This window comes from Artemia sp. Qi Xiang Cuo, chromosome 2 (genome assembly GCF_049724085.1).
Source record: "Artemia sp. Qi Xiang Cuo chromosome 2, ASM4972408v1, whole genome shotgun sequence".
Taxonomy (NCBI): domain Eukaryota; kingdom Metazoa; phylum Arthropoda; class Branchiopoda; order Anostraca; family Artemiidae; genus Artemia; species Artemia sp. Qi Xiang Cuo.
In genome coordinates, this window is record NC_142795.1 from 15,086,989 (window position 1) to 15,100,303 (window position 13,315).

The 13,315-nt window shown below is 36.3% G+C and overlaps 1 protein-coding gene across 1 annotated transcript in view; it reads right to left on the minus strand.

Annotated features, from left to right (window-relative positions):
* Window positions 1-4,771, minus strand: part of LOC148954933 (toll-like receptor 6) — a 35,421-nt gene extending 30,650 nt beyond the window's left edge. The window contains exon 1 of the mRNA XM_089099204.1: window positions 1,100-4,771. Within this exon, the coding sequence (XP_088955330.1) occupies window positions 1,114-4,698 (3,585 nt within the window). The 5' untranslated portion in view covers window positions 4,699-4,771 and the 3' untranslated portion in view covers window positions 1,100-1,113. The remainder of the gene's footprint in view (window positions 1-1,099) is intronic.
* Between the last annotated feature and the right edge of the window lie 8,544 nt (window positions 4,772-13,315).

Sequence of the window (13,315 nt, forward strand, 5' to 3'; positions counted from 1 at the left end):
GGTTGCTCACCCTTCTTCCCTTGGTGTGCATATTGGGGAGCCGTTTGCTTTGACGTGCATGACACACTTCCACGAGAAAACGGTTCTTCATGTCATGCAAAACATATTTTGGGGTACACATTGCTTGCACCACTTGTGTGCATAATTTTGGAAAATGGGTGACTCCTCAAGGTATTGTAGGCCTATATTATATTGCTGAATTATTACTAGCAGCTCACCGCAACACCAACCCACCCGAGGCCAGCATAGCTATACACTCTCCTCCTCTATCCCAGTCTATTCAAAACATCCCTCTTAACCCCCTCCCAAGAAGTTCCAAATTCCTTTTAAATTCTTTCTTATACCCTATTCAAAACCCTTTTGGGGCGGTATGCTTATAGTTTTACCCTAGACGAATGACCGAAAATGACGATCTTTGGCAATTTGTCATTCTCCATTTGCAAAACGATTCCTAGTCACCATAACCTTTCTCTCATTATAGCCCTAGAAAGCGATATTGAAACACTTTTGTCGTAGCGGTTCGTAAGGTCAGTCAAATGGTCAAATTTGTCGTAAGGTCAGTCAAATAGGTGCTCAAAACTATCAGCAGGCAATCCCTCTGAATACATCTAACAGATCCTTATACATCTTTTGAAGCGTCCACGTTTCAGAACTATAGGCATTAAAAAAATTGTTAAGGCACCTACATATTATGTTGATTTGTAATAGGTGTTTTGATAATGGGAAACAATTTCCGATCAACCAATATCATAGTGATGGCACGAAATTTCAAAAGTCGTTATGACCAATATAGCAAAAAATTGGTTATCAGGAATATTTGATGCCTTACTATAATCAAAGTGAACAGTTTGAACATGCTTACAAAGAAACCGGCTCGACTGAAACGATTAACTATGCTCGTTCATCTAATTCAAATTCTTCATAAAAAGTGAATATCTAATAGAAAGAACAAGCAAGCGAAACGCAATCTATGCGATTTCAGCTCTTGTTAAGATTGCCCGATAATTACACTAAGAGTTACGTCTGAAATAACGACAACCATGAATACTAACAAGCTTAATTAAATGTTAATATCCAAGCAAGAAAAATTAACACCAACCTGGAGCTAAATAATCACGCCCATTGTTGATGAAAATGATGTTGGTGCTGATGCCTTTGAATTGTTTTTATATCTTCGTAATGATGATGATGTCGAATTGGATGAATATGATAAGGTGAAATTGAGGATCTACTTCGCAAGCTAATTTCTGGAAAGTAATATCGGAGCCGCGTCCAAAAACACTTATCTTTCCATCTAATAACTGTAGATGACTTTAAAACATGTCTTAGTTCTGTATCTATGTCACTATCGTTTATACGATCAAGTTGTATCACAATTAAACGATGAGACAGGTCTCGCGCAATCTCACCCATTAGGGTGCGGACCCCTGGTCTGTACCACTCACTTTGTATATAATTATTACTAAGAAGAACGACAACTCTTCGAGACGCGTTTGTAGCTGCATATATTGCTTCAACGCCGTAAGCGGTCACTGGCAAATCCCTGTGATGTAAACACAGTCTGTACGAACGTATACAGCCTTCAAATTGCTTACAAACATTTTCTACTAAAAAGTTTTCGTCTTTTATACTATAACTTATGTAGGCATCATATAATTTCTCACTATCATCACAACAATTGTCTTTCCGTGATATTCTGACGTTAAACCAACTGAAAAAGCGGAAATAGATTTCGTCACGGTGATAAAAAAGGCAACAAAATAGAACAAGTAAAATGGCTGCAAGACTGACTCCAATTACTAAATAGGAAATATAGTCAAAGTCTAGACCAGCTACAGTGAGATCATTTTTTGTTTGTATATTAGGCTGTATTATTGATATACAATTTGTCATATTTTTTTGTAATATATAAATATCAGATCCCTCTTTGCATTCAAGCTGGTTGAAGTCTGATACTTTTGCACGATTGGTCGTGGTCCATTCTTGAAAATCAACCAAAAATCCACAATCACACCGCCAAGGATTATTGGAAAGATGAAGATTAATTAAGAATGCATTTCTGGATAAAAGCCACACATCCATACTATGCAATGAATTTCCATCAAGTCTCAACACTTCCAGCTGCCTAAGATGAAGAAAAGTTGAATTGTTAATGTGAGATATTCTGTTATTTTGTAAATATAGAAAACGCAAACTGTCTAATGGCTCAAATTCGAACCCATGCAGCCGTTTTATCATATTATCTTGTAAATGTAATGCTATTAAACGACGAAGCCCTGCAAAAAGGTTTCGAGGAACTATATCAATAAATGAATTATTCATATATAAAGTCCGTAAGTTTTTACGACCCAGAAAAACATGGCTGCTTAGAGATGACAAACGGTTACCATCAAGGTGAATCTCTGATGCGTCCATGGGTATGCGATCTGGAATGCTTCTATAAGGCCCGTTCGTGCAGTCTACTATATTGACTGACCATGATGAATCATGCCAGCACGAGCAATTACTAGGGCAGCTCATTTCACAGTCACACGCTTCGAAATCACAACAATGGCATAATGAGAAACAATGGGTTTTATAAGGACACAGAAATTGGGAGCTGTCAATTTGGCTAATGGGCATAAATTGGTGGTCTTGGCTATTTTTTAAGCGACAATACACAGTTTCAATGTCCATGAGCCGTGGATAATTTGGAGCAGTTCTCACTTTTTGGAGCCATTCCATATCACAGTCACAAACAAATGGGTTGCCAGCTACATAATATTCAATCTTTTGGAGGCCATTATTAACCTGAAAAGCAGTGAGCTCTAGCTTTTGAAGCTGATTAGCAAATAAATCAACTCGCGATAAATTATGTTTGTCAGAAAAAGTCTTAGCACCAATAATCGAGATTTCGTTATCATTCAGGCTAATGTGATGTATACAATTAGGTATATTGATAGCAGAAATGATTTTGATTTTGTTAAAACTAGCATCAAGGTACTCAATCACCATCTCCTGCAGTTTGTAAAAATTGCCCAACTCATTTATAGTATTACTGTGAAGGTCGAGCCACTGAAGACCTTTCGGCATAAATGCATAATCAAACACTTCGATTCTATTCTCTGATATGTTCAACCATGAAAGCTTAGGTAGGTTGTTAAAAATCCCATTTATATTCACTAGTTGATTACTATCGACTCGCAAAGCTTCAAGCGTGATAAGGGGATCGAAAACTCCGGGTTCAATATTTGAAATTCGATTGCTCGCTAAATTAAGAATCTTTAATCCTGACAGGGTTTCAAACGTCTCTTTTTCAATCGATCGAATCCTGTTACCACTAAGTTTCATTGCAAACAGTCCTGATATCCCGGGGAAAGATCCATTTTTCAGTTCTTCAATGCTGTTATCAGCTAGGTCAAGAGTCTTAAGACGGTTCAAGTCTCTAAGGGCGGAAGGAACTTCCTTTAGTGCGTTCCCAGAAAAGCTCAACTCTTGAAGGTTTGTTAGATTTCGAAATGCATTTGGATGAACATAGGATAAACCATTTCTATCCAAATACAAGCTAGTTAATAAAGGCAAGCCTAGCAAGGCACGGGCATCTAATCTCGCCAGCTTATTATTTGAAATAGATAAAGTATGCAAATTAACAAGGCTTGAAAATGCTGAATTTGGTAAGCTCTCAATTAGATTATTATCAAGGTGTAAAATTTGTAAACTCTGTAAATCACTAAATAATTGAGAATCTACATGCGTTAATTTATTGTTAGACAGTTTTAATATAACTAGCTGAAATAGGCCTTTAAGGCAATCTTGCTGCAACCAATGAGATGTTAATTGATTATGTGACAAGTCAAGCGCAAGAAGCTTATCTTGCTTTGAAAGTAGCTTTGAAGGTACAGCAACAATCATGTTATTTGATAGGTTGACTTCTTGAAGATTTTTGAAGTTTTCAAACAGGCTTGACGGTAAGGAGCTTAACTGATTTCGTGATAAGTCAATTGACTCGATAAAGTCTGATCCACGAAAAGCCTCGCCATCTAACATGACAATGCCATTATCTGAGAGAACCAGAGTCGCTAATTGCCGGAAGTTCTTGAATGAAAAAGGTTTCAAGACAGACAAATTGTTTTTCGAGAGATATAATACCTTTACATGTGGCTCGCAGTCCAAGGTCTCACTTCCTCCAATATCATCAGTGCTCGTAATGGCATTATAGCTTAGATTAAGGGTCTGCAAACTGCTTAAGCTGCAAAAAATTGGCCCTGGAAAGAGTGCTAGATTAGCATGAGTTATTTCAAGGGTGTCGAGATTTGATAGCCCTTCTAGGCTATTGACAAAAACATGCAATATAACAGCACTAGACCACTCACTATTATACGGGCGGATTTCAATATTAGTGAGGCTGTTCAGCCCCATAAAGGTCGAAGATGGAAGAGTAGAGAGCTTACAATGTTCAATTACAAGTCTTTGTAGCCGATTTAAGTGCACAAAATTTCCAGGAATCAGGGAACTCATATAATGAAATGTAGGACTGCATTGTATCCCAAGAGTCCCGGCAAGGTCTGAAGGAATCGCACTGAAGTTTGATAAATCGATATCACTATTTATAGTCCTTAATTTACATTGTAGATCACTTCCGTCCCTTTGACAATCCTGGGGAATATCAAAACTTAACACTTGATCAAATAAGAGCACAACACAAAGTAATATCCACATTCTTATTTTCTAGTTCTAATATATCCTAACGATTCTCATTTCCACTGTTGCTCCGTTGAGCTTTGGTTTCAAACTAAATCAGACTAGAAGAAGTTCTCTTTGACAATCGGCGGTGGTATGCGAAACAGTGTCCCTTCAAGCGGCTAATTTGTGACGGCTTTAACTGGCTGAAGCCTCAGCAACTTTACTGCGCCTGAAGGCTTAAATAGTACTTAGAATGGTCAGGCAAAAATGGTAAAGCATGGGTTATTTGGCACCCTTTCCATTTGTGTAATCTATGGAATGTGCATGTTTTCCTCTTTCGGTTTACCCAGTAAATGTTCCTAGATTAAAAAGCGGAAATACTAAAACACTTTGTTCTTTTGAATTGTTATAGATAAGGGAGCACACACAAGACAAATAACCAAATAGAATAGTATTCTCCTTTACTAATTATAGGATTTGTTAAATTGATACCTAAGGAAGGGGGATAGGGGCCGTTGTCATGGACGTTTGTGGAATGGAATAGGGCGCGGTGTCCTGTCGCCCCAATCCTTCGAGATCCGAATTCTCCTGGATTTCTGGACACTTATTATTCAAATTATACAAGAATGTGCTACCCTCCATTCGAAAAAAATCGTTCTTACATCCCTGGCCGTTTCTTTAGGAAAATCAGCAAACTGCTCTTTCCTGGCTCATAAAAGCCGTAAACAGGGGGAGGGAACTATGGGGTTTGAGCCCCCTCTAAATGATTGTCTGACTAGTAAAAACGTAACAAAAATGAATATAAAAAATTTTTGATGTGCTTTTATTTTTTTTACCCCCTCCCCCCCAAAAAAATAAATCACGGATATGACTTTGTGGCTCATACTAATTATTCATAATTTCAGTCATGGAAGTGGGATTTCGGAAATATAGATAACCAACAATTGGTCCTTCAAAGTGTGTTTTATTAATAGATCTTATTTCCCCATTAGATATTTTACACATTTTAACTGTTGTATGAATATAACGCAACTTAATTCCTCAAATGTCTAAATTTATATCCATTCGAGCTCCCATTGCTAAGGGTTAGACATATGCTAAATGGACTTCAACCCAAGCAAAGGTCCGTCTTATTTTATTTTGTCCAAGACGAAAAATCCTAGGTATGTGCTTTGAAATGCACATATTTATTCGGACATTGGATCCGATATAAAAGATTATTTAGATACTCCAAAAATTACGGCTATTTTGATAAAGAATAAATATAAAATATTGTTCTAAATTAAATTTGAAAACTCGTACAATTTATCCTGTCTTACAGACATTTTAATGCCTTTTTTGGAAGGGAGGGGGGGTGGATACCAATCATTTTCCAAGGAGAGGTATAGGTTTCCCCTATTCGGAAGCGGATTTGTTCAATTGTTTTACTGTCGAATGAATTTTCTCTGCCTCGAAGGGATCTTTGACCCTTTTACCGTACTCCAAACGGTTAACGTACTCCAAACTTTAGCTTAAAACAGAATTTTTTCGGAGGGAGGGGGAGGTTTACGACAGGATTTTTTTGGAGGGGTTACAAAATAACTCCAAAAAAGCATAAAAAATTGTTTAAATTCATTTTGTTATGTTTTTACTATTCGGACGAACATTTAGGGGGGGGGGGTCAAACCCTCTCCCCCCTTCCATGGATACAGCCTTGGCTTAAAACCTCTGAATCAGGTTTATAATAGGTCGAAACATTTGAAGCATTCCTACTGAGACAATATCTTTTTTTTTGGGGGGGGGGGAGACAAGGGCCACAAATATGCCAGAGAGGTGCAGACTATTACCTCTTTCTCCCCTTTTTACGTCAGTTTGTGAGGGTTTCTTCAACTTAGGTAGGCCATGATTACATGAATTTAGATCCTTTGAAGTGAACTTGATCTCTTCGACCATGCCCCAAATATTTCTTCTTTTCCCTTTTCTTTTGTTTTCAAACGCTTTATGAAAGAGTATGGGTTTTTTTACATTTTCACTTCAACACTTTAATCATAAACTAAAACAAAATTCAGGGCTTGAGTCAATTAGTTCACCCGTGAACCTATTATAGATAAATATAATATAAATGGAGCCCATTGCACTGTAAAAAGAAACGTACATCCGACTTTTTTTTAGGTTCAGGAAGACTGAAAAAAGCATAAACAAGCAAAACATACGAAAGTATGGAAGAATCTTATGTTTTTACGAAAAAGGGTCAGAAGGTTCCACTGGGTACTTGTGTAACTGTGAAGCACTTGGCAAAGGTCTTTTTCAAAATTTAAATCTATTATATCTACCGATAGGGATAAAATGAGTCAATTCTAAAAAACAACTGTGTAAGATTTTGAAGTCATAAATACGCCTTTTATTAGTTGGTAGGGAGGGGGCTCAAAAAAGTGCAAAACAGGTAAGCTAAAAACAAAAATAAAAGTAATCTTAGGAAGAATTGTAAAAATAGTCATAGGTCAGAGAGCCTCAAGGCTCTCCATTACACACATATTTCGAATGAAACCACTTTTTTATATAATACTCTGTAAATAAATAAAAAGCTGATGGCACAAAGATAAAATTTATGTCTGTTCGCCGCGTTAGAGATTCTCCGTTTCATCCCAGGGAACTAATTTAATTTTTGTTCTGCATAAATGGGACCAGGACAAGATTATAACCAGGGAAGAGTTCTTAGCTGAATCCTCTCCTCCCTGGAAATTTGAAAGACTTCATTTATAAAACAGAGTTTCCGTATATTTCCGGGCCAAAATAGTCTTAAAAAAGAAGCGGTTATTGGATGGATCTAACTTTTTTTTTTACCTCCTCTATTATTTTGCGGAAAAACAAGGTTTAAAATTGGGACGGTTAAGATCTCCTAAGGGCAAACATTTTCTAACAGAAACCCCAAAAACTGGTTTATACGCCCTTTCATCCTTTTAATAACAATTCTAATACGGATGAGGACCAAAGTTTTTTTTGAGGGGGGGGGGGAAGCTGATACAGGATTGCCACCCGATGAGGAAAAATATCACTAGCTTTTGCTGATTTTCTGGTTGATTTAGTGATTTTCTTTCAATAATTTTATTGAGGCAATAATAAATCCCTAGAAATAGTGACTTTTTGAATTGACTTTTAATTTTTATTAACTTTTATTTAAATTTTATTTAACTTTCATTAACATAATAAACAAAATATAAATTATTACAGATATAAATCACTACACTAGGGAAAATTTTGAATTTTACTAATGCGTAGCGATTAACTACATAAACATTCCTAAAGTCATCCTAAATTAATACAAGCAAAAACCAAATAAATAAATAAAACATACATAAACATTCCTAGAAGCATAAATCAGGTTTATCCTGGAGTGATTGAAGTTTCACATCTCCAAAAAATTATTTTTCAAGGACCATATTGAGTTTATTACACTGAAGGTGCGCAGAAGCCTTGGCGTTCTAAAAAATATCAAATATATTTTACCCGAGGCCATTTTTGAGAATCATCTTTCAAAGTTTAAGTAAATTCACGATTGAATTTTTCTTCTTATCTTTAACCGCTTTCTAACTATATTTTAATAAGGCTATAAATCTTAACCAAGAAACAAATCCTTCAGCAGAATTGAACCCTTACTTGATTTTGAAAAACTTTATGGTCTCTTGTGTATCTTTAGTTTTTCTTCAGATCCACCATGGCCTTCCCAGGTCAGGGACTCGCGCAGGAAGGGGAAGCTTGGGCCCAGGACTCCCCACCAAAATCCTAAATTCTCCCGAATTTTGAGGCACTTCTTATTGAAATTATCTGACTATTTTTTTTTTATTACCCCCTACCTTGAGTACGTGCCTGTGTAAAATCCCTTAGATTTACTTTATCTTTTGTGTCGAATCGGTCAAACCATTGCCTTTGTAGCTCTCTGAATATTCAGGTTGTGCCTACTTAGTCAGTAAAACTTCGTTTTAATCCTGCAGTCTTGAGTCAGATGGAACGACCCTTCCTGATTCGGCACGAGAATTGGCACCTTTAAAAACATTTTGAAGAAAATTTGGTTTTTGTATAATTTTCTTTTATTATTATTGTAGCCTTTTCTTTTATTATTATAATAATATTTTTGATATTTTTATATTAAATATTTAATATATTATATTAAATATTATTATATATATATTATTATATTATTATTATTATTATATTATATATTATTATTATATATATTATTATATATTAATTTATATTAAATATTAAATATTATAAAATATTTAATAATATTTTTAATATTTTTATATTTTTAATATTTTAATAATTATTATTATATATATTATATTTCTCCGTTGGAGAATGTTTAGTTTTTGCTGAGTGAATAAATTTTTACAAATCTCTTAAATCTCCCTCTTCGCTTTCTTTCTTTCCCTTTTTATTTGTCTTTGAGTTAGTTTTTTAATCACGTATGTGTCTTTCCCCCTCTTTTACAGGCCAAGGAGCTTTTGTAAGGTTCAGTGCCTTGTATTTGTTGTCTGACTTTTGTCTGTTAATAAACCTTTTCTAAAGAGAATGTTAAATTTAAATAATATTTAATTTAACATCAATTATTAACAAAAAATAACATAAACACATCCCCTCCAAATGCCAGAGCATGAAATGGAGGAGGAATTACAAAAAAAAAACACAAAAAAAACATTAACCTCAGAAGGGGCTTAAAAAACAAAACGTAACTACAGCATCATTTACCCTCTAAAAAGAATAAATAGCTGTCACCAGTGCTGGAGCTACTTAGGGATCACAATGTGATTTTGAAAAAGAAACATCCCTACAAAAAAAAAGAAACCCCAGTGTAATAATACTAACCCTTAACGTTAGCCTATCTGATGATCCCGTGTTCCAATTTTAATGTTTATTCTCAAAGAAAAGAGAACTTCACTACCTGATTGAAATTTGTCTTTTGCTTCATTTCTTCTCCTTTTATATACATTCTCGTTTTTTTTTACATTCTTCTACAGATGCTTTTTAGGCTTCGTCGCAATGAAGGCCGTAGAAAAATTATCTAGCTTTGCCTAATGCGTAATTTGACATAAATTGTCTTTTCATCATCATGCTGCACGTATGGAGGTCCCCTTGGGTCTTGAAATTCTAATTTCAACCCGTAGATCTGCAGGGTTTTTATGCCAAAGGACAAATTTGGGAGAACTTCATTTTAAGGTTAATGTTTCCCAGGCAAGTTTTTTGGCTTTTTTTCTGCAAGCACACCATTTTCATGTCAGAGGCAGCGCAATAGCGCTGCCTAAGTAAAGAACGATGTTGGCACAATGTATTATTTATTTTTTTGTTTGTTTGTTTCCTTTAGACTAGGGCACTTCGAATGTAAGGAGTTGCCGTAGAAAATTGGAAGGGGGCTCATTCGATTAGAAATTGGAATGGCTAGTGCCCTTTTTAATAGTCGAAAGGGATTGGAAGGCAATTAACACCCCATCCACACCCCCACTTCCCCTAACACATCCAATCAAAATTTTTAGATAACCATGTTGTTCAACGTAGTTGAAAGATCTGGAAATTATGTTTTTGAGGAGGACATACCCCCACAACCCTCAGGGCAAGGGTTGTAAGTTATGCCCTGGGGCACATAGGGTTTTTATAGAAAGCGTCGTCGTAGAAACTTCCAAAAGGATTCATTCAATTGGAAATTGAAAGGGCTAGTGGCCTTTTCAATAGTCGAACGTGATTGGATGGCTATCTCAAGAGGCTTAAAAAAAATCTCTTTTCCATACCATCCAAGAGGAAAATATCTCGGTACTGTTTTTTACGGTTTCGGCAGTTTCTTTTTCTCGTTAAGATTAGTCAAATATTGCTTGTAAATTGTTCAAGTAAGTAAGCCAACTTACCAGTAGCCTTACCAGTAGCCAGTAGTCAACTTACCAGTTGTCTACTGTAGTCACTAATCCTCTCTTTGATTTTACCAATTATATTTACTCAAGTTCAATATCATAGCCCAAGTTTTCCCAAATGAAGTAACTGTATGAGGCATGCTTATTTTTTATAATTTAAATAAAACACTTTAAAGTCAGCATAACTAAAATAAAACATTCCAGTGTTCGTACCATTCTTATAGTTGAAAGTGATTGGAAGGCGGCTTACGCCCCTCTAACGCCCACCATTTCCCCAAACACATCCAATCAAAATTTTGAGATAGACATTTTGTTCAACATAGTTGAAAATTCTGGAAATTAGGGTTTTGCCAGCGTTGTCGTAGAAACTTCGAAAAGGACTCATTCAATTGTGAACTGAGAGGGCTAGTGCCCTTATTACTAGTCAAAAGCGATCGGAGGGCGAAAGCCCCCCAGGCCAATCATTTCCTCAAACACTTCCGATCAACATTTTGATAAAGCCATTTTGTTGAACGTAGTTGAAGGGTCCTGAAATTACGTTTTTGAGTATGACATCCCCCTCCAAGCTCTCAGGGCTAAAGTTGTAATTTATGCCCATGGGGCATATAGTGTTTTTATAGAAAGTCATGTCGTAAAAACTTCAAAAATGGCTCTTTTGATTGGAAATTGAGAGGGCTATTGCCCTTTTTAATATTCAAAAGTAATCGGAGGGAAAATCCCGCCCCCGCAAATTTTTTTTCCAAAAATTTCCGATCAACATTTTGATATGGCCATTTTATTCAACGTAGTTGAAAGGTCTGGAAATTATGTCTTTGAGGATGACAACCCTCCCCCCATAGCCCTCAGGACAAGGGTCGTAAGTAGTATGCTTAGATTGAATTTGCTTGCGTATATAGGAATTTCCATGTTATTTGCTTGCGTATATAGGAATCTCCATGTTATTCTATAGAAGCTCTACACCTTTTCAAAGAGAGTGAGTATCCTCTCACATGGGCTTATACCTCTACGAGACATATAGGAAAACATTTCTACAAAACATATACACCTTTTCAAAGAGAGTGAGTATGACTTGATTGGTGATTGGGATTTGAATAAAAGGAATAGTTTTCTTTTACAATTTATATTAGTAAGAGAATTGAATTCAAAGAGAATAGTTTTTATTTGAGAAGATATTAGTAGAGAAAAATGAGTGGTGCATTTATATTATGGGAGATTAATGATGGAGCCGACAACAGCAGCAACGATATACGAGTACCCAATGTGGCTGTAGAAATAACCGCTGGCTGTAGACTATGTCTTGAATGGGAAACTATGTATGCTAGATACGTGATATCATTAAGCAAATTTAAACAGGAGAGTAGAAAGCTATCTTATACTCGTGTCACCCACCCTTGCTGCCACCTACAACTTTTTTTAACACCATATATTGGCACGAGAACCACGTAGTTTATGGTTTTTTGTCAATGTGAATTTGAAAAACAGGAATTTTGTCACATTTATGTATGTTTTCTTGGATGGTTATGTGTGTTGTTCGATTTATTTGATGTTTTTCATGGATGTTTAATGGTTTTGGTCAGTGAGAATTTGAAAAACAGGAATTTTCTCACTTGAAAAACCAGGAATTTTGTCTCTTTTATGGTTTTTGTCAGTGAGAATGAAAAAACATGAACTTTCTCACTTTCATGGATGTCAACAGCAATTTATGTATGTTTCATGGTTTTTGTCAGTGAGAATGGAAAAACAGTATTTTTCTCACTTTGCTGTCAGTCATTAATCAAATTGTTTCCGGGCAAAGTTTAGTAATGTCTGACAGCTACTGCTCCAGGAATAGATCCAAATCATTAATGTCTTTGCCTCGGGAACAGTTCTACTGGTCGAACTCCAAAAGATATTAATAACCAAAGGCCATGGAAACAATTAGGCAAGAAACATCTTAGCGATGAATTGTTTTAGCGCGCGAAAAGGTTTCTTATTAATTTGAAATGCATTAGCGCAGAGATGTCAATAACAAAGGAACACGATGAATTTACGTTTAGGGATTATTTGGGCGAAACTGTTTTAGACAGGTTATGGAACTATTTCGGCGAAACAGATAGAGACATTTTAAAAGAAGATTTTTGAAGAGATTTTAGAAGAGAATTTAATGGTGAAACTCTATGGTCGTTATAATACACAAGTTTCATTTGAACAGTGTTGTGAGGTCCTCTAACCCAACCCCAAAGGGTTCCAATCCTCCTACCCAACCCCGAAGGAAGCCCCCGGTCCTCAAAGGCCCCCCAAGCTCCCCAAGGGCCACCGGCGCCCCCCAAGGCCCCCCCCGCCCCCCCACGGCCATCCCCGGGCCCCACAAAGGAATTATTTACTGACCTTCAGTTGTTGTGATTTTAAAAGTTCTGCTTTTGTTTTCTAAAATCATCGCCTAAAATGCCTCAAACTGTTTCACACAAAGAGACACATACACAAAGACACATACACAGAGACAAAAACAGAGACAAAACCACAGAGACACACACACACAGAGACACGAACACAGAGACACACGCACAGAGACACACAAACACAGACAAAGACACAGAGAACTACAAAGACATAAAAACGAAGAGAGACAAACACACACACACAAAAGAAGACAGAGACAAATACACAGACACAAACACAGAGAGACACACACCGAGACACAAACACAGAGACAAACACACAGAGACACACACACAGAGACACGCACACAGAGACACACACACAGAGACACACACACACAGAGAGACAAACACACA